This window comes from Eubalaena glacialis, chromosome 2 (genome assembly GCF_028564815.1).
Source record: "Eubalaena glacialis isolate mEubGla1 chromosome 2, mEubGla1.1.hap2.+ XY, whole genome shotgun sequence".
NCBI lineage: Eukaryota > Metazoa > Chordata > Mammalia > Artiodactyla > Balaenidae > Eubalaena > Eubalaena glacialis.
The window spans coordinates 168,640,916-168,663,220 of record NC_083717.1 but is presented as its reverse complement, the minus strand read 5'-3'; the positions used below and the strand labels follow the sequence as shown (position 1 = coordinate 168,663,220).

Here is a 22,305-nt window from a genome sequence, read left to right as displayed (position 1 = left end):
GCTGGTCACCAGAGGAACCAACCCTGTGAGGAGAGGGTTGAAACTTTCAGTCCCATCCCCCTGAGCTCCTGGGAGGGGAGAGGGGCTAGAGATAGAGTTCAATTACCAATGGTTGATGATTTAATCAATCGTGCTTATGTAAGGGGGCCTCCATAAAAACCCAGGAGTATGGGGTTCAGAGAGCTTCCGGGTTGGTGATGTGGGGAGAATGGCGTACCTGGAGACGGCATGAAGCTCCGTACCCTTTCCCCATACCTTGCCCTGTGCGTCTTTTCCATCTGGTTGTTCATGAGTTATATCCTTTTATAATAAACTGGTGATCTAATGAGTTAAATGTTTTTCTGAGTTCTGTGAGCCGCTCTAGCAAATTAATAGCACCCAAGGAAGGGGTCGTGTGAAGCTCTGATAGACAGCCAGTAGGTAGAAGTAAAGGTAACAACCTGGGCCTGTGACGAGCATCTGAAGTTATGGGGGTGGAATCTTGCAGGGCTGAACCCTTAAACTGTGGAATCTGATGCTAATCTCCAGGTAGACAGTATCAGAATTGAACTGAATTCTCGGACAACAGAAGGGTACAACTGCTTGGTGCTGTAGGGGAAACACCCTACCTCCTCCACATTGGAATTGGTACCAGAACAAATTTAATATTACATCCATAAACTATGAAAACTAGTCAGAAAGCAAAAATAGTTCTTGGATGTTAAAATCATACTTGCCAAAATAAAAAAAGTAGATCAAACAACCCTCTCCTATGCTGGTACTGAGTAACAAAATAGGTTTAAGGCTGAAGATCAATTTAGAATTTTAGAAGACAAAGTTCAAGAAATCTCCAAGAATTTAAAGCTAAGAGACAATGAGATCAAAAGTATGAGAAAAAAGTAAAGAAATACAGAGGACAGAGCAAAAGATCCAAATTTCATCTAACAGAAGTTCCACAAGGAGAGGAAAGACAGGATAAGGGGAATATTTCCCACAGTTAATAGACTTAAATCTTCAGACTGAAAGGATTCATCCACCGCAAAAGCAAAATAATGAAAAGTAACACGCCAGAACACACCTCGGTATAATGTCTGAAAAGTAAGGATAAAGAAGCCTTGTAAAATTTTCCAGGGGGGAGGTAGGGGGTGGGGTACTGGGACCAGCTTATATATAAAGAATTGAGCTTCTACGTTTTCCAAGTAAATCTCAAGATCTCTTTCGTTAGAAGCTACACAGTGCAATTACTCAATGGTAATAACCACAAATTTACAGAGAGAAACTGGAAATCCCATATAGTTCCTGATAGTGGATAATGAAATTACAAGAAATGGCTGGAATCTGGGTATCTATTTTTAAGAAACTCACAAGAAAAGCACACATACCTTGAAAATAATGCAGATTTCTTTAAATAACTAAGGTTCCTTGTTAGTCAATTACTGAACTGTACTGTAATGCAGTTATGTCTCAGGGGCAACAAAAGTATGTGGGACTAAGCAGTCCCTGACTGCTGTGCTATTTGAATTCCAGTGTCTGCTTTCCATCATTTCTCCCCTATTTTCCCTTGTATTGAGGTTATCAGTTGTCATGTCTTACAACTCTCACTGTATTTATTTTGTGAATTACCACCCCTCCACCTTTTCTAATCTGATCCTTCTAATCTCGTCTAGTCTAGAAAAACAGATAATCATGTCTGTTAAAATTGTGTCTGAAAGTAAAAAGGCACTGAGTAAAGTCCTTCCTTTAAGAAGGACAAGTTTTAGGGTATGTGTTAAGATTGCTTAAAGATCTCTACGGTTTAATTTTGTAGCATCTGGAAATATTACAAAGTGCTCAGTTAACGAATTCTGAAAAAATGAGGTTTTATATTGTGTTTTCTGTAAGGCTCTTTCTATCAGATATTACTGAAGACTTTTTATAAGGCCTCTTTTCTTCTTTTGCATGTACTTTCTCTTAATTTTGTGACCTAGTCCTACTAAATTTATAAGATTAGCATATCTTCACCTGTCCTGGAAGAGACGTGTTGCCAGCATATAGTTCATGGAGGTCTTGTGTTCAAGGTAGGACCTGAAAGACAAAGAGAGGAACTGGTTATTTCTTAAAGCTTAGTTGAAGGGGAAAATACAGAAATAAAAACATGAATCAAGCACAAAAGTGACAGGTTATTTATATACTGTTTCTAAAAATATATAGTCTCTAAAGTGACAAAGGAGGAGATAGTTGCTCAAATAATATTATTAAATACTAGAATAGCAGAAAATACAATAAAATGAAAAGAATAAAGAGGACTTAAATTAGAAAATAAAAAGAAAGAAAAGTCAGGATTTCTTGGACTAATAAAAGCTGATATACTAAATTCAGAAAATAAAACTGAAAGACAAAAATAAAACCACCACCAAAAAATCACTTATAGCTAGAAAAGAGGTCAAATGAAGCTGGGAATGGGAGATGCATAAAGGGCATGAAAATGTTGACAGATTGTTTCAATCATCTTATTTCTCAAAAGCTTTCAATGGCTCCTTGATGCCAACTGCAGGAGGCATATACTTTCTCTTACAAGATTTCAAAGGTTGGGTCACCTATACCATCAATTCATTCACCCTTTCTCCACACAGTTCCTCAACATGGGTCCTGAAGTACAGTCAGGCAAGTCTCCTTATAACCCTCTCACACCACACCTCCCACTGGTCCTTTTGCCTCTGTCTGGACACCTTCTCCTCGCACCCTCTCTACTTATCCATAATCTACCCTTCAAGAAGCAGCTCAAGTCCACTGTGCTGCATGAAGCCTTCCCTGATATGACTGCTCCAAGTCTACAGAGGTGCCCTTGTCCTTGCCTTCTACCTCCGCCTTCACCATATGCCTAAGGGACCTGTCAAACGCTGTCTCATAGAGTAAAATTTCTCTTCTCAGAAAGCAGCATGATGCAGCGGGGAAAAGCAGGATCTGGAGTTCAAATACCTGAATCAAGTCCCACTGTGTGATCATGGATAAGTCACATTACTTTACTGAGCCTTATTTTCCTTTTCATTAAAATGGGAATAACAATGATGTGTATAAAGTACATCATAATTACAAAGAGCTATACAAATATGAGCTATTTTTATTACATGTATAAGTAATTTCTCCATAATCAATTCTCAAAGGACCAGGATCCCATCTAATATTTGTTACTCCAAAGCACCAAGCATAGTGCTAGTTACTTGTTGATATTCAATAAATATATATTAATTAAAAGGCATATTTGTTAGCAGATAAATACATCTTTCCCACACTACATGAAAATAACTCAATTAGTTTAAAAGTCTTGGTGCTGTCTTCCACTTTTCTCAAAGGTCCCAGGAGAGGTGGAGTGATTTACCAGGTTGGTAATTTAGAAAAAATTCAACAAGCTTCTCCCTTCTTTCTCTGGGGAGATAATCTCTCCTTAGGAAGCACATATCCTCTGGTGCTCCTACAGGGTCAGGTGTTCCTGATGCACAGCTCAGTCTAACCTTGCCTAAAAATGGGTATGTAAATCTGTCCAATTCTGAGGGTCAACAGAAAGTGCATTAACTTGCAGATAGATATAATCAAGTCTCCCAACCTAGACTTTATCAATGTGGAGTATGGAAAGTGATTATTTTGGCCTGCATCTATCTTAGTCTTTGTCTTCTCAACTGGTTCAAAACCAAACCAGTAAAGGAAGGTATCATTACTGGACTCCCTAAGAGACCCCAACATTATCTGTGATTGGTTCCTTAGAAAAAGGTACTCAAATTAGGGTCCTGCCTCTTGAAAACTTAAGAGTAGAGGATTCCACTTTCATTAATTAAAAGATATGTTGTCTAGTAACTGCAAATATTCAACCTCTTCAAAAACGTATCAAAAGATAAATGTCTAATTTTGAAAAGGCAAGCAATATCTTTTTGCTGAATTCCTGGGTCTTTATAAGGTGTAACTAAACTACATGGATAGAATATTTTGCAAGATAAAAAGATTTCTCTATGAACAGCTGGGTTTTCAAAACAAAACAGACAAGAACTAGTTCTTTCTTTTATTCCTCTAAGTTTTGACTCTACCTAGAACCACTAATGTCCCAACCAGAAGCCAGTCACCAGAGGAAGAAAAATGTGTTCCCCATAATGAAGTACAGTCTTACTAGTAATCAGAGAAATGCAAATCAAGACCAAAATAAGATACCATTTTACACTCAGTATTTTGACAAAAATTAAGAAGTTGACAGTACCACATGTTAGAGAAGATACTGATCAACGGGATCTCCTAGGCACTGCTAACAGGAGTATAAATTTATATAGTCACTTTGGAAAACAATTTAGCATTACCTTTTTTTTTTTTAGCATTATCTTTTAAAGTTGAACATTCACGTATCTTATGGCCCTAGATATATTCCATCCCTAGATATATACCTAGGAGACACATATAAGCATATTTAGAGCACAGCAGTCTTTAACAGCAAAAGACCAGAAAGAAGTCGAATACCATCAACAAGAGAATGGGAAATTTAACAGCAGTATAAACACACAGAAGAATAAAGTAAAGCACTGAAAAAGAATGAATTCTAGCTACATGTAACAAAGTGAACCTTAATAATATAATATTGAATGAAAAAGGAAGAATACATAGAGTGTGCCATTGTTTTTTAGAAAAAGTTCAAAAGCAATACAAACTTATCAACAGAATTCTGTTTCTACATATGAGATGATAACTGCTATAGGACCTGCCCTTTCACCATAAACAGCTAGAAAAGTACACAAAATATATGAAACAACTGTTTCCAGACATGAAACAACTGGCAGTGCAGGACTGTGATAACTGAAAGGGGGAAATAAATAAAGGGAGCCCTCTGATTGCTCCACCTTCCCACCTAGATGCAATTCCAGACAGTGCAGAAAGAGAAGGAATTCAAGTAGAACCCAAGAGTCTCTGTGTTGAGAAGACAGAGATCAAAGTTCTAGGAAGCGCTAAAATTTTCAAAGCTATGTCCTGGAGAGGAAGAAGCTATGTATAAGAAGAAATCAAAAAAGTCATCACAAGGGACCCTTTGAGTCTTTGGATGAATACAGATCTACTCAGGCATAGGGTGAAAGTCCACAAGGCTGTGCAAGGAGCAACTGTCAGGATAAAGAACATTAAGGAGAAAGTGTAAGCTGAATACATTCCAGAGTTCACACAGGGCTGCCAATTGATTGAGTTCCCACCAGCCAGAATGGAGAGATCTCATTGAATATGGGGGTCATTTAACAGACACCCCAAAAGAGTCTTCAGCAGTAGAACTATCCTACACCTAAACAAAAAGCTATTCTAAACAAACCATAAAAACGCTTTTAAATGAGGCTGAAAAAGATTAAGCTGATCTACAAGTAACTTAAGTGTATGGCCACAAAAAAAACTTTTAACGGGCTTTAAAGAAGCAATAAAATCCAAACACAACAATACAACATTTACAATGTCCAATTAAAACATCTAATTTTAAAAAATCACTGTACATGTGAAGAAACAGGAAAAATATAACTCATTAACAAGAGGAAAATCAGTCAATAGAAACAGACTCAGAAATGACAGAGAGAACAACAAGATTTTAAAACAGATACTATAAACATAATATATGCACAAGAATCTAAAGGAAATCATGAAAATAACTGTAAAAAAAGAGAAAAAGAGGATATAAAGAGAAATAGATGGGAGTTGTAAAGATGAAAAGTAAAATATCTGAAATGAACATTTAATTGGATAGAATTAATAGAAGATTTAACACTGCAGACAAAAAGATGACTAAACTGACAAACACAGAGAAACAGAAAACCATCCAAAATGAAGAAAGAAAAAGAGTATAAAAAAATGAACAGAGCCAGACTTATAGTACAACATCAACCAATTTAACATGTAACCAGAGTACCAAAAGGAGAGGAGGGAAATGGAAAAAAAACATTTGAAGAAATAATGGCCAAAAGTTTTCCAAATTTGATGAAAACTATAAGCCCACAGACCAAGAAGCTCAACAAATCCCAAGTAGAAGAAACAAGAAGAAAGTGATACCAAGGCATACATCATAGTCACACTATTGAAAATCAGTCATAAAGAAATAATCTTAAAAGCAGGCTGAGACATAAAAAGAAACGAAATTGAGTTATTCGTAGTGAGCTGGATGGACCTAGAGTCTGCCATACAGAGTGAAGTAAGTCAGAAAGAGAAGAACAAATACTGTATACTAACACATATATATGGAATCTAAAAAAAAAAAAAAAAAAAAAAAAAGTGGTTCTGAAGAACCTAGGGGCAGGACAGGAATAAAGATGCAGACGTAGAGAATGGACCTGAGGACACGGGGAGAAGGAAGGATAAGCTGGGAAGAAGTGAGAGAGTGGCACTGACATATATATACTACCAAATGTAAAATAGCTAGCTAGTGGGAAGCAGCTGCATAGCACAGGGAGATCAGATCGGTGCTTTGTGACCACCTAGAGGGGTGGGATAGGGAGGTTGGGAGGGAGACGCAAGAGGGAGGGGAAATGGGGATATATGTATACGTATAGCTGATTCACTTTGTTATACAGCAGAAACTAACACAACAATGTAAAGCAATTGTACTCCAATAAAGATGTTAAAAAAAAAAAAAGCAGGCGGAGAAAAAGAGACACATTATGCACAGAAGAACAAAGGTAAGAATTACTGCACACTTCTCATCAGGAAAATGCAAGTCAAAAGATAACAAAACACTTTTAAAGTGTTGGGAGAAAAGTGCCAACCCAGAACTCTACAACCACTGAAAAAAATCTTTCAAAAATTGAAAGTATCGATATGAGAGACTTTTTCAGACAAGCAACAGTTGAGAGAATTGATTGTACCACAATAAATCCTAAAAGAAGTTTTCCAGATGGAAGAAAATGATGCCAGATAAAAAACTGATCAACACAAAAGAAGGAAGAGCAGAGGAAATAGTAGTGAATGTGTAATTATGAGACTTTTCCTCATATTTAAATTTCCTTAAGCTGTTCAAAGCAAAAATAACCAATGTACTATGGGATTTATAACTTATATAGAAATAAAATGTAGGACAATAATAGCCCAAAGGACAGGAGGGGGAAATCGAATTATACTGGTTGTAAAATTTCTAAATTATACCTGAAATAGTATAACATTACTTTAAGGTGCACTGTGGTAAGTAAAAGATGCATATTGTCACCCTAGAGCAACCACACTTTAAAAAAAGCAAACTAAAGAGGCAAGAGAAATGAGTTAATCCAAAGACGGCAGGGGAAAATATAAAGGGAACAAAGAACACATCAGACAAATGGAAAACAAATAGTCATTTGGCATATCTAAACCCAACCATAGCACCATGCTGTACATTAAATCCCCATAATTTATTCATCTTAAAACTGAAAGTTTGTACCCTGTGACCCAGAGCTCCCATTTCCCCTGACCCAGCCCGTGGCAACCACCATTCTACTCTTTGTTTCTATGAGTTCTACTTTCATTTTTTAAAAAAAGATTCCACATATGAGTGAAATCATACAATATTTGTTTTTCTCTGTCTGGTTTATTGCACTTAGCATTATCCCTGCAGGTTCATCCATGTTGCCACAGATGGCAGGACCTCCTTTTTTGACAGAAATCTACTTTAACTATAAAGACACAAGATAGATTAAAAGTAAAACAATGAAAAAAGATACAGCATGCAAACACTAGCCATAAGAAAGCTGGAGTGGATAGGGGTGAGGGGAGAAGGAACTGGATGAAGGCAGTCAAAAGGTACAAGCTTCCAGTTATAAATAAGTACCAGGGATGTAATGTACAACATGATAAATAGAAGTAATATTTCTATATGTTATATATGAAAGTTGTTAAGAGTTCTTTAGTTTTTCTTTTAGCTTTTTTCTATTTATTTAACTTTGTATCTCTATGAGCTGATGGATGTTCACTAAACTTATTGTGATAATCATTTCATGATGTAAGTCAAATCATTATACTATACACCTTAAACTTAAAAAAAAAAAAAAAAGGAAGCTAGAGTGGGTATATTATAGCAGATAAATAGACTTCTGGACAAAGAACATTATCCAGGATAAACAGGGACATTTCATAGCAATAAAGAAGTCAATTTATGAAGAAGACATAACAAATCTAATGCAGATGTACCTAATAACAGAGTTCCAAAATCCATAAAAAGCAAAACTGACAGAACCAAAAGGAGAAACTGACAAGGTGACAACTATAATGGGAGATTTCAACACCAGACTCTTGATAATTATAAAATTACTAAAAATAGAGAAGATCTGAACAAAACTGTTGAATCCCTTGACCTAATGGACATTTATAGAACACACCAGCCAACAACAGCAGAATATATATATTTCAATGTACATGTTACATTGTACCAGGATAAATCAAATTCTGAACCATAAAACAAGTCTCAGTAAATTTTAAAATATTCAACTTACACGAAATACGTTCTCAGTACAACAGAAGTAAATTGGAAATCACTGAAAGAAAAACCTCTAGAAAAACTCCCAAATATTTGAAAACTAAATAACACACTTATAAATAACCCACAGGCCAAAGACAGAATAAAAACAAAAATACAACAATCAAAATGTATGGGAAGCTGCAAAAACAGTACTTAGCAGGAAATTTATAGCTCTTAAAACACATATAGAAAAGAAGAAAGGTCTCAAATCAATGACATCAGCTTCTACCTAAAGAAACTAGGGGAAAAAAATAGAGCAAATGAAGCCCACATTAAGTTAAAAAAAGGAAATAATAAATATTAGAGGGGAAGTCAATGTACAAGAAATAGAAAAAAAACAATGAAACTAAAAACTGGGTGTCTTAGAAGATCAATAAAATTGATAAACCTCTAGCCAGACTGAATAGGACAAAAAGAGAGAAGAAACAAATTACCAATATCAGAAATGAGAAAAGTAACATCACTGCAGATTCTATAGATATTAAAAGGATAAGTGAATATTATGAACAATTTTATGCTTATAAATACAACATATATGAAACGGACAGATGCCTTAAAAGACACCAACTACCAAAGCTCATTCAAGCAGAAATAGATAACCTGAATAGTCCTATATCTCTTAAAGAAATTGAAACTGAACTCCTGGTCCAGATGGCTCCACTAGTGAATTTTACCAAACATTCAAGAAATAAATAATACCAATTCTCCATAAATTCTTCCAGAAAACTGAAGATGTGAGAACACTTTCCAACTCATTCTGAGGCCAGAAACCAAAGACTGAAATATCTTATATATCTTATCCTCGTACTAAAACCAAAGACATTATAAGAAAACTACAGATCAGCATCTCTTACGAACATAGACGTAAAAATCCAAATACAATTTCAGCATATCAAATTCAACAATATATAAAAAGGATACTGTATCATGACCAAGCAGAGTTTATTTCAGCAATGAAATGTTGGGTTTAACGTTCAAAAATCAATGTAATTCACTATATTAACAAACCAAAAAAGAAAAACCATATGATTATGTCGAGAGATGCAGAAAAGCAACTGACAAAATCCAACATCCATTTCTGATAAAAACTCTTAGCAAAAGAGAAATAAAAGGGAACTCCCTCAATCTGATAAAGGGCATCTACGAAAAACCTAAAACTAACGTCATACTTAATGACAAAAGACTAATTGCTTACCCTAGACAGGAACCAGACTGGGATGTCTGCTCTCACTGGTCCTATTCAACACTGTGCTGGAGGTTCTTGCCAGTGTAATCACGCAAGAGTAAAGAAATAAAACACATCCAGATTGGAAACAAAGAAGGAAAACTGTCTTTATTCACAGACAACATTTTCAACTAGGTAGAAGATCCAATGGAATCTCCAAAAACTTTCAATAACTGATAAGTGAGTTTAGCAAGATTACAGGAACATGATCAATATGGAAAAATCATTTGTACTTCTATGTACTAGCAACAAACAATCAGAAACTGAAATTAACAAAACAAAATCATTTACAATAGCATCAAAACATATTAAATACTTAGGAAGAAATCTGACAAAAAAATGTAAAAGACCTGTACATGGAACACTACAAAACACTGCTGAGAGAAATTAAAGATGACCTGAATAAATGGACAGATATACCTTGTTCATGAGTTGGAAGACTCAATATTGTTAAGATGTCAATTCTCTTCAAACTGATCTAGAGAGTCAATACAATCCCAATGAAAATCCCAAGCAGGCTTTTTTGTAGAAACTGACAAACTAATTCTAAAATCCAAAAGGAAAGGCAAATGACCTAGAATAGCCAAAACAACCTGGAAAAAGAACAAAGTGAGAACAAGATTTTTTATAAAGCTACAGTAATCAAGACAGTGTGGCACTGTATTGGCACAAAAACAAAAAGATCAATGGGAAAGAATAAAAAATAAAGAAATAGACCCACACAGTTTTCCACAAAAGTGAAAGACAACTCAATGGAGAGAGGGTAGTCTCTTCAAAAAATGGTGCTAAAACTACTGGATATCCATCTGGAAAAAAAAAGAACTGTGATCTATATCTTATACCATATACAAAAATTAATTCAAAATGGATCAGACTTAAATGTAAAACTTAAAACTAACATTTCTATTAAAAAAATAGAAGAAAACTTGGGATAGGCAAAGATTTCTTAGATACTAAAGCACAGTAATTAAAAGAAAAAAAGGACAAATTGGACTTAATCAAAATTAAAAATTTCTGCTCTTCAAAAGACACTGTTTAAAGGATGAAAACACAAGTAACATATTGGGGGACAAAATCTTTGCAAAGCCCACATCTGATAAAAGAATTATATCCAGAAAATATAAAGAACTCTCACAACTCAATTATAAGAAAACAAATAACCTCATTTAAAAAATGGGCAAAATATTTGATCACCGAACAGCAAACAAGCACATGAAGACATGCTCAACATCATTAATCATTAGGAAAATGCAAATTAAACCATAATGAGATATCACTACACATCTCCTAGAGGAGCTAAAATTAAACTGACTATACCAACTGTTGGTGAGGATGTGGAGGAACTGGAACTCTCATACATTTATGATAGGAATGTAAAATGGTAAACCATATGGCAGTTTCTTAAAAACTTACACATATACAATGATATGATCCAGTCATTCCACAAGTAAGTATTTTCCCAAGAGAAATGAAAGCACATGTTCCATACAAAAATTTCTATATAGATGTTCATAGAGTCTTTCTTTACAATAACAGAAAACTGGGAACAACCTAAATACTAATTGACAGATGAAAGGATAGACAAGTTCTGATATATGCCTATAATAGAATACTACTTGACAATAAAAAGAAATTAAACCATTGATACATACTATAACATGTATGAATCAAAAAATAATCTTGCCAGGTAAAAAAGAAAAGCAAATAAGAGAACAACCAATAGAATTCTATTTATGAAATTCTAGGAAATGCAAATTCCTCTTTACTGACAGAAAGCAGATCAGTAGCTGCCTGGGGACAGGAATAGTCAGGGAACGGAAAAGGAGGGGCAGGAGAGAGGAATTACAGAGGGGAACAAAGAAACTTTTGGTAGTGATGCATATGTTCATTGTGTTGATTGTGGTGGTAGTTTCATGGATATATACATATGTGAAAATTTATCAAATTGTACACTTTGAATACATGCAACTTATTGTATGTCAATTATAACTCAATAAAGCTGTTAAAAATAACATTTACAATATCATCCAAAAGCATGAAATACTAAGTGATAAGTTTAATAACATGTTCAAGATCTTTACACTGGAAACCACTATAAAACATTGCTAACAGAAATCAAAGAAGACCTAAATAAATGGAGAGATATATCATGCTCATGGATTGGAAAATTCAACATTACTGAAATATCCACTAACCCAAAATTAATCTATACATTCAATGCAATGTCCATCAAAAGTCAGCAGACTTTTGTGTAGAAATTGACAAAGAAATTTTAAAATTTCTTTGGAAATACAAAGGACACAAAATAGTCAAAATACTTCTGAAAAAGAACAAAGTTGGAAGACTTACATTACCTAATTTCAAGACTTAGTATAAAGCTACAGATATTAAGACAAACACGTAGATCAGTGAAAATGAATAAGTCTAGAAATATACATACATATATATTTCAGTTAACTTTCAACAAAGATGCCAAGTTAAATTCAATAACGTAATTTCAAAAAGTGGTGCTGGAGCAAATGGACATCCATATGGAAGGAAATGGATGTCAACCCTTACCTCACACCACACATAAAAATTAAATCAATACATATCATAGACCTAAATATAAAAGCCAAAATTACAAAACTTCTAGAAGAAAACAAAAGAGAAAAAGCTTTGTGAAGTTGGCATTGGTAAAGATTTCTTAGAAAACACGAAACGCATAAACCTTAAAAACAAATTGGTCAGGGCTTCCCTGGTGGCGCAGTGGTTGAGAATCTGCCTGCCAATGCAGGGGATGCGGGTTCGAGCCCTGGTCCAGGAAGATCCCACATGCCGCGGAGCAAATGGGCCCGTGAGCCACAATTACTGAGCCTGCGCGTCTGGAGCCTGTGCTCCGCAACAAGAGAGGCCGCGATAGTGAGAGGCCCGTGCACCGCGATGAAGAGTGGCCCCCGCTTGCCACAACTAGAGAAAGCCCTCGCACAGAAACGAAGATCCAACACAGCCATAAATAAATAAATAAATAAATAAAATTAAAAAAAAAAAACTCACAAAAAAAAAAAATTGGTCAATTGGACTTCATTGAAATTTAAAACTTCTGTTCTTTGAAAGCCACTGTTATAAAAAAGAAAAAGCTAGCCACAGACTTTGAGAAAATATTTATAATGTAAATATCTGGGAAAGGACTCGTATCAAGAGCCTTTTATAACACAATAATAAAAAGATAAAAATCTTAAAATTTAAAATGGAAAAAAGAAGATACACAAATGGCCCATAGCACATGAATGCTCAATATCATTATTAATCAGAGAACAGCAAATTAAAACTACAGAGAAACACTACACACACACTAGAATGCCTAAAATTAAAAAGCCTGACAATACCAAGTGTTGGCAAGGATGGGAAGCAAATGGAACTCTCATTCATCGTTGGCAAAATGTAAAATGGTTCTATCTCTTATCCCTTTTCATAGGACCCACCTATTCCACCCCTAGGTATTTATCCAAGAAAAATAAAATCATATATCTGCACAGAGACTTGTACATAAATGTTCATAATAGCAGCTTTCTTCAGAACAGCCCAAAACTGGACACAATCCAAATATTCCACACAGGTGAATGGATAAACAAATTGTGCTATATTCATACAATGAAATAGTACATAACAATAGTAAGGAATGAACTACTACTGTTTCACACAACAACACGGATAATTCTCAAAAACATTATGCCAAACAAAAGAATCCAGACATCAAAAAATATATACTGTATGATTCTATTTATATAAAATTCTAGAAAAACTATAGTGATATGAAGCAAGTCAGTAGATGTTTGAGGCTCACGGTAATGGGGGGACTCACTGTGAAGGGTCACGAGAGGACATCTGGAGGTAATGGAATGTTATATATCTTAATTGTGGTGATTAAATTGATGTCTGTATTTGTCAAAATTCATCATCAAACTTACAATGGAAGCTGCTGCATGTAAACTTGATCTCAAAGATGATTAAAAATAAGCAATTTACTGTTTAAGCACACATATAGATGATAAACCAATTTTTATTTTCAAATCAAGGTAATGATAACCACAAAATTTAGGACAGTGTCTAACCCTGGGTTAGGGGGCAGTTAGGAAGGAGGAAGGGAACTAGAAAAAAGGGAGGAATAATGCAGGCTTGAGTAATATTCATACTGTCATAAATAAATAAACAAAAAATGTAAGAAAGGCACCATGTGGAGAGCAGTGATGATACTGTGTCACAATTAATCCAATTCTCTTGACCTGAAGTACAGATTTTAAAAAAAGGTAGTCACCTCACCCATATATTTCCCATGTCTCTGATGTAGGGAATATGCGAATAAATCCACCTCTCCGATCATTCTCTTCCTTCACCCTCCGTAAAACTTTGATCTACATGGAGGAAGAGAAAATAAAATAAAATGAGTACCTATTTTAAAAATTGTAATCCATGTGGTAACAGGACAGAGGAAGAGAGTTATGAACCGAGAATACAAAAGAAGCATGAAGGCAGAAATTAATTCCATTTAAGATGCTGTTTTTTTGAGAAGCTATTTCTCCCATGTTCAGTATAAGATATGAGTTGGTCATGAATATTACGAATCACTCACTAATTTTCACTGAAGCCTATGTTAACCCATAAAGGCCTGAAATGGAGTTATCTTTACCTCCTCCATTGACAGACCAAGCACAGAACCACCTAACTTCCCCGGCACCTTCTCCCGTGCTGAGCCCACAAGGTTTTTCATTTCCGCGTCACTGGCAGAGAGTGGACGGCAACGCTAAGGAGAAGAAAAAAGAAAAACAAAAATATCTTTTCATCATCTTTCTTCATTTCCCTCTAGTCAGTCCCTCAACACCATTATGTTTCATAATATGTATAAGCTCAAATCCAAAGCCCATTTTCTGTAATTGATCTCTTAGTCTGAAACCCTGGGAAATAGATGAAAGCCAGTAAACTCAAAGAAAGAAGAGAAAAAAGAATAGTAGGAAAACACTATGGGTTGAGAGAGATACAAATAAAAAAAAGAAAGAAAGATGTCCACATGGCTTTGTAAGCTAGTACTTATTCCTAATCTTGGTTTTAGAGTACATTTAATAGTTTGAAAGATATGGGAAAAAAATCTGAAAATAACCTCAACGTAAGATTAAATATGTATTTATTTCAGTAAGTAACTATATTCTTTTCAGCACTGGGGAAGTAAAGTTAGGAAAAGTAAGACATAAGACAGAAAAACACACAATGAAGACCCGACACAGCCAAAAAATAAAAATAAATAAATAAAAAAAAAAAAAAAAAAAAAGACCGAGAAACAGGAGCGATCTATTATGTCACAGATGAAAAAGTTGGACAGTGGGATGTTTTAGAACTTGAGGGGGGAAATATTGAGATGAAAGTTATCAGTGACACAGAAGAGAGCTGTGAGCAAAAGGCTACAACTTGAGAAACACTGTAGTTGCTAGACTACAAGAGACTGGATCTAGGATGACTGCCTTGGGTACTCCAAGGAGGCAGCCAAGTGGGTCATGTTCCTTATGGATCCCCAAAGATGATCTGGCTACTTCAGCTTCTGAATGATGATCAGGAAGGCTGTTGGAGAACAAAAGTTTTAAGAGATTTTGATGTTATGGGAGCAGAGAAATACAAAGGTAACAAAGGAAATCAGATAGTATGAAGCATGAGAACACACTATTATTGAAAAAGATGACTGATAAAATAAGACAAATAAATCTGCCAAGTACGAAGAATAAGGAATAATCCAAGAAATGGGGGTACAATTTGTCTCTCTAGAGTCCTGGAGGTAACTCTGACCAGACAGAAGAAGTCCTACTGTCCAGAACCATTGTTTATTTCTCTCTTTGTATCCAAAATCTATGGAAAGGCTTTTTGACAACTAACTTTTGACATTTTCAGCAATACTCATTGTTATGGACTAAATGTTTGTGTTGCCCCAAAATTCCTATGTTGAAGCCCTAACCCCCACAATGTGATGGTATGTGGGGATGGGGCTTTTGGGAAGTAATTAGGGTCAGATGAGGACATCAGGGTGAGGCCCTGGTCTGATGGGATTAATACCCTTTAAAGAAGAGCCACCAGGCTTCCCTGGTGGTGCAGTGGTTAACAATCCGCCTGCCAAGGCAGGGGACGCGGGTTTAAGCCCTGGTCCGGGAAGATCCCACATGCCGCGGAGCAACTAAGCCCATGCGCCACAACTACTGAGCCTGTGCCCTAGAACCCGCAAGCCACAACTACTGAGCCCACATGCTGCAACTACTGAAGCCCACTGGCCTAGAGCCCGTGCTCCGCAACAAGAGAAGCCACCGCAATGAGAAGCCCGCGCACAGCAAGAGTAGTCCCCGCTCGCCACAACTAGAGAAAGCCCGCGTGCAGCAACGAAGACCAAACGCAGCCAAAAAAAAATAAATTAATTAAAAAAAAAAAAAAAAAAAGAAGAGCCACCAGAGAGCTTGTTCTCTCTCTCTTTCTCTCTCTGCCTGAGCAAGCACAAGGAGGTCATGTGAGCACACAGCAAGATGGTGACCATCTACAAGCCAAAAGAAGAGGCCTCAGAACAAAACCTACCTTGCCAGCACCTTGATCTTGGATTTCCCAGCCTCCAGAACTGTGAGAAATAAGTTTCTGTGGTTTAAGCCACCCAGTCTATGGTATTTTGTTATGGCTGCCCACGCAGACTAATGCACACCTGTACATAAACAACCATGAATGGCTTTACCTTTGGACACAAGGGAGACCAATATATACTAATCTTCAAAGCTAGCATGGAGTTACAAAACACAGATTTTCTGATAGGCAACTCCATGGAAGAAAAACCACGAAATCAGCAGATATAACCACCAAGTGAAGGTAGGAACTTTTATCTTTTTAGCTTTTCCTGTGGTATCTTCAGCATCTAGAACAGTACTTGGCATGGAGCAGGAGATCAATAAATGTTTTTTGAACAAATAAATAAATGAATAATGTGCTGACACGTAGATCAACCATGGTTAGAATTAAACTTTGAAGAGGATTTTGGGAAAAAATTTAACTCCCTTCTGATCTCTGGAAATATATTATACAGCGCATGTTGGAAATCAAGAAGAATGCTTAAAGGTTTAAGAAGGGAATCAATATAAGTAATAGAATTATTTCAAAAAATTTTTAAAGTGTGACTTCTTATTTAGCACATAACTTGGAAAAGCCAAAATATTAAATGGATGTTTTGAGGACTTTTGTCATCTTCACACACTACTTACTGTTTGCTAAAAAGACTTATCTACCTCACATGTGACAGCCTGGCTTTGATCAGAAAGCCCCTGGCAGTAAATCCTCCAAAGTCAAGCTGCCTTATCACTTCACACTATTTAAGAATATCTTGAAGTCCTCTGGAATTGTGAAAGAAGACAATATGAAGTAAGCATTCATTTTAATGATGTAATAAAAATAAAGATTAAGCATTTTAAAATAGAAAGAATGTTATTTTAAAATGCTGATAAACTAACTGTATTACCAGGTTAATAAGAAAAAATATTTTAAGAAATAGTTATTACCTATCAGAATAGTTTTAAGGAATGGTCATATTTATAAGAACATGGATCAAGTCACTACTGTATAACATCTAATGAGCACATCCAATTTTTTAAAAATTATTTTCCTTTTTTTTGTCTTTTTGTTTTGTTTTTGTTGGTTCAGTCTCTTATCTGTTTTTTCATCGTTAGGGGTTTTTTCTGTTTGCTTATTTATTGCTTATTTATTATTTATTTATTATTTTCTAGGACCTAATTTTCATCTTTGTGGAACTGCTTCACGATGGAATGATATTCCTGGCTTCCAGAGATTGAGACTATTATAATGATGTTGCAATCTTCCTCTATTCATCTAAACCTGCTCCCCCAAACAATGAATTAGCACTCCAAAACTCTGCCTGTCATTTTTGAAGACTTGTCTCCTACATACATTCACAACCACTCTTGTGTTACTCACAGTCTACAGTCCTAACTCTAGCCACTGTGTGCCTACATGAGGGCTATTTGGGTGGGGTGTGTAGGAGTTCAAGCAGGTGCTCCTGGCTGGGGCATTTGGGAGGTTAGAAAAAGGAGGGGTAATGGTGCTTGTTAGGTGAATGCTCCAGCTGTTAACGCCCATAAACCGACTGCTTTATTCTTTTACTGCCACAAATACCACCAGAGCGCAAAGAAAAGGCCAATGTTACTCCAAGAGAGAAAAAAAAAATGTGGCTAGAAACTCCTTTAATCTCTTCACCTATTTACTTCAATGTCAACTATTAAGAAGGCTGAGAGGGAGAAAAATATGAAAAGCTGTAGCTCTCAAAGTCTAGGTATCTCATATGCCTCTCTAAAATCCACCCAGGTTTCCTGTGTCTTTGGGGAAGCCAGTGGAAAATAATCAGACTAGAAAGTCAAAAATATTTTGTCAATCTCAGCTTTTCAATAAATTTGAGATGAGAGAATTTTTTTTTTTTTTTATAAATTTATTTATTTATTTTGGCTGTGCTGGGTCTTCGTTGCTGTGCGCAGGCTTTTTCTAGTTGTGGAGAGCAGGGGCTACTCTTCGTTGCAGTGCGCGGGCTTCTCATTGTGGTGGCTTCTCTTGTTGTGGAGCACAGGCTGTAGGTGCATGGGCTCAGTAGTTGTGGCTTGTGGGCTCTAGAGCACAGGCTCAGTAGTTGTGGCACACGGGCTTAGATGCTCTGTGGCATGTGGGATCTTCCCGGACCAGGGCTCGAACCCATGTCCCCTGCATTGGCAGGCGGATTCTTAACCACTGTACCACCAGGGAAGTCCGAGAGAATTTTTTTAATCTACATAATATCTGCTGTACTGGTTTATACAGGAATGTATTTATACAGGAACAACGAAGCATTACTATCCTAGACCACTGGTTGAATCCTACCAATATTTATTAATGAAATGAGCTCTTAACAAATGAATTATAGACACAGCTGAGGGGAAAAGCAGAGGGAAAAGGGGAGAAGAAAGGATAATAATGAAAAAAAAAGAAAAAAAAAACAGAAATGCTTATGAGTGCCAAGGAGATACTTGGAAATTAAAAGCAAAGCAAAAGCAAAAAAAAAGGAATCAGAATGATTTGAAAGGCCATCAGGACTGTCAAAAACAAGAGCAAAGCAGTTCAAATACAAGCCATTCTGTGGTTTTGACTTTGGGCACATCAGCTCAGCTATGTTCTCTGGGTAGTAGATAGAATAAATCCACATATTCCAATGGATTGACTAAATACACTAAGGAAATAAAGCTCCTCTAAACTTAAAGGGAACCATTGCCCCTGGCTAGATGACACAAGATTTAAACTACTGGGTTCTCAGATAGACTTTAAACTGTCTCAGTAAGAATTCTACCAGGCAACATGCATCAAAGTTGTTAAATTATCATTAGTACAACGTAGGACTCAGAAATATACCCAGAGAAGAAACCAATACGCATCTAACCTTCATTGCTAGGGAAGAACTGGCTGAGAATGTGAAACTATTGAGACAGGGAATCACCTGCCCCCACTCACAGCAGTAAGAAACAGGTGTTGAATCAGAAAAATGGTTCTCACCCTAAAGAAAGCTGACAAGTACCAGTAAGGAGAACTGGACAAAAGGTAGAATATGAAAAAAAAAGATGAGGTATCCTCAAAGATATCAAAATTGAGGGGCAAAAAAAAATCTGCTTGACAGAGAACACATACAAAGAATAAAAAGCCTCCCAATTCAACTTTACAAAGTTTAGAATTCTGTGTTAAAAATACATGGACTAGAAATAGCTCAATTTATATGTGATGCATCTTGCCACTCCGAAAATAAAAAGTCAAGTCAAGTTTAAAAAGCAAAATGAATCAGTGCTATCAAACAAAAGAAAATGAACCAAAAAAACCACATATGAATAAATCTGGGTGGAAACAGACCAAAAATGGCTAATAGAGAAGGCTTACATATAATGATAACCGGAAGTGTACTACTTTGAAATTAGGGGGGAAAAAAAAAAAGAAAGCAAGTAAGTAGGTTTGTGTTACAGTAAAAAAAGATATGCAGGGGCTTCCCTGGTGGCGCAGTGGTTAGGAATCCGCCAATGCAGGGGACACGGGTTCGAGCCCTGGTCCGGGAAGATCCCACATGCCGCGGAGCATCTAAGCCCGTGCGCCACAACTACTGAGCCTACGCTCTAGAGTCCACGAGCCACAACTACTGAAGCCCGCGCACCTAGAGCCCGTGCTCCACAACAAGAGAAGCCACTGCAACGAGAAGCCCGCGCACCACAACAAAGAGCAGCCCCCGCTCGCCGCAACTAGAGAAAGCCCACGTGCAGCAACGAAGACCCAACGCAGCCAAAAATAAAAATAAAATAAAATAAATTAAAAAAAAAAAAAAGAGGTGCTGAATCATTAAAAAAAAGATATGCAGCATCTGAAAATCTGTAATAAATGTAAGTCAGCAGGTCTGAGAGACATGCATCTTGCTATTAACAGAACTGGCTTTAAAAACAAAAAAAACTTACCAAAACCACTTACAATTATGTTTGAAAAATCATGAAGAACTGAGGAGAGGTACCAGAGGATTAGAAAAAAAACAAATGAGGTACCAATCTTCAAAAATTTAAGAAGTATGCTCCTGGTGATTACCACCTGGTAAGTCTAACTTGAATCCCTAGTAAAATAATGGAACAAATATTACAAGAAAAAAATCCATAAACATTTAGAGTTTAATGGGCTCATAAAGAATAGTAGTACAGAGACTGCTTTATTTATTTTAAAACATGCTTTATAATTTTGTTATTTAGGACAAAATAACAAAAAGGGGGAATAGAGCAAATATATTTAATGTCTTTGGATTTTAGAGAAGCATTTGTGAAAACTTCATATAATTTTTATTTTAAATTATATTTCCAATCAGGACTTAGTATCATGATATAATAAATAAAATACACCAACAAAAGCTGAACACAGTTAAAAGATGCAACTGTAGGATAAGATAAGAAGCAGTGAATCAAGTTAGGAAGTGATCGGGTACAGATTAAGCATTATTTACAATCTGTATTGATGTCTGGGAGGATGAATAATTAATTAATTAATTAATTAATTAATTGGGTTGATTTGCATTTGTTGATGACAGTAAATGTGAAAAGACATGACTATAGATAAATGAATATCAAAATAACACCAGATACTGACAATGCAAAAAGGGAAATCAAAACAGTACTCAGAAGTATGAAGGAGACTAAATCTTCTGAGGGTAAACTATGTGTCCAAAAGTATCCCAAATATTTTACCTACGTTTGATCATTCCTTTCTCAGCATAACTCCATGTACATATTACTATCCTCATTTGACAGATGTGGGAAGTGAGCCTGAGACGTAAGGGAACATGCCCAAGGTCTAACAGTTACTGGCAGAGCTCAAATTTGAACCCAGGTCTATCTGACTTCAAAGTCCTCATTCTTTCCACAAAACCATATCACTTGCTTGAACACTGAAATGTAATTTCTGGTGCGTGAAAAATGTTGAACCATAGGTATTCAAGGGAAGGGAGAAATGTAGAAAGAGATAATGGATTAAAAAGGAATCATCAGACAACAAGCAAAAAACTGTGACTTCACAATCTGACACCACCAGAAAAAGAAAAGTTTACACAGTCTAAATGGCCAGAGCAGAGAGTTTCTTCTCTTTTCTCACTTAGCTCTGATGAAACCACTGTGGATTTGAGAGTGCTTCATTAACAGAAAGACAGGGACAAGGTAGAACATTGCAAAGGACAGTAAGAGTCGAAGAATTCAGTACATTTACGGTTGGCTGAATAAAGCCAGAAAGCCTTTGTGTCACGTGAGCAGTGCTGAAATAAATAACCACTAAAGAGAGGCCTTGCTCGTCCACAGGTTATTTGCAACTTATGGCAATTCAAGCAATGGAGCTAGGTGGAATAGAATTAAAATGAGTAATGGGACATTAAGATTAGATTTCCGTGTCAAAGACACTTCTTTGGAGTCAAATTCAGAAGGCTATGAAACAGTACTTTAATGTTCTCCTTAAATAGGCTAGGTCAAGAGATATTTAGAGTGTAAGCTCTTTGAAGTCAACAGCCTTGGTTTTTGTTTGCCACGGAGAGCAGCTTGCACACTTAGGTACCTGCTAAATACAAAACGCTATTACAGAGTTTTGAATTCTACCAACTAAACAACAAAACTTGTGTTACAAAACCATACTAATCAGTTACCAAATACTAGACAACACAGCCAGTGAGTCCTTTTTTCATTTCTTGGATTCATATAAACCATGTAAATCACTTTATCAAAAACAGTAGCTAAGAAAGTTATAATTCAAGCTTCCAAGCTTACCAGAAACTGTATCTACAAATGCCAAAATAAATATATTGGAGCTTTTTACTAAAGAACTAATAATTGCAAGTGACACACTTATAAATGAGAATATCTACATCACTCATATCAAAGCATCAAATAGCAGGAGCAGTACCCTCGCTGCTATCCTATCACTTCAAAAGATGTTAAAAAAAAAAATCTGCATAGAAGAAAGTGACAGTTTATCTCACATACTGCTAACAAGAATAGAAAGAGGACAAATGCTCATCATTAAGAGACTGAGATAACATATTTTGTCTTTA

General features: G+C 36.0%; 1 protein-coding gene across 17 annotated transcripts in view; it reads right to left on the bottom strand.

The window, feature by feature from the left end:
- The window catches only part of TTLL5 (tubulin tyrosine ligase like 5), a 304,948-nt gene that overhangs the window by 207,464 nt on the left and 75,179 nt on the right, over positions 1–22,305 (bottom strand). For all 17 annotated transcript variants that reach the window (XM_061181085.1, XM_061181098.1, XM_061181090.1 and 14 more), the window contains 3 exons: positions 14,341–14,454; positions 13,974–14,065; positions 1,981–2,043 (listed from right to left, as the gene is read on the bottom strand). In XM_061181085.1, the coding sequence (XP_061037068.1) occupies positions 1,981–2,043; positions 13,974–14,065; positions 14,341–14,454 (269 nt within the window). The remainder of the gene's footprint in view (positions 1–1,980; positions 2,044–13,973; positions 14,066–14,340; positions 14,455–22,305) is intronic.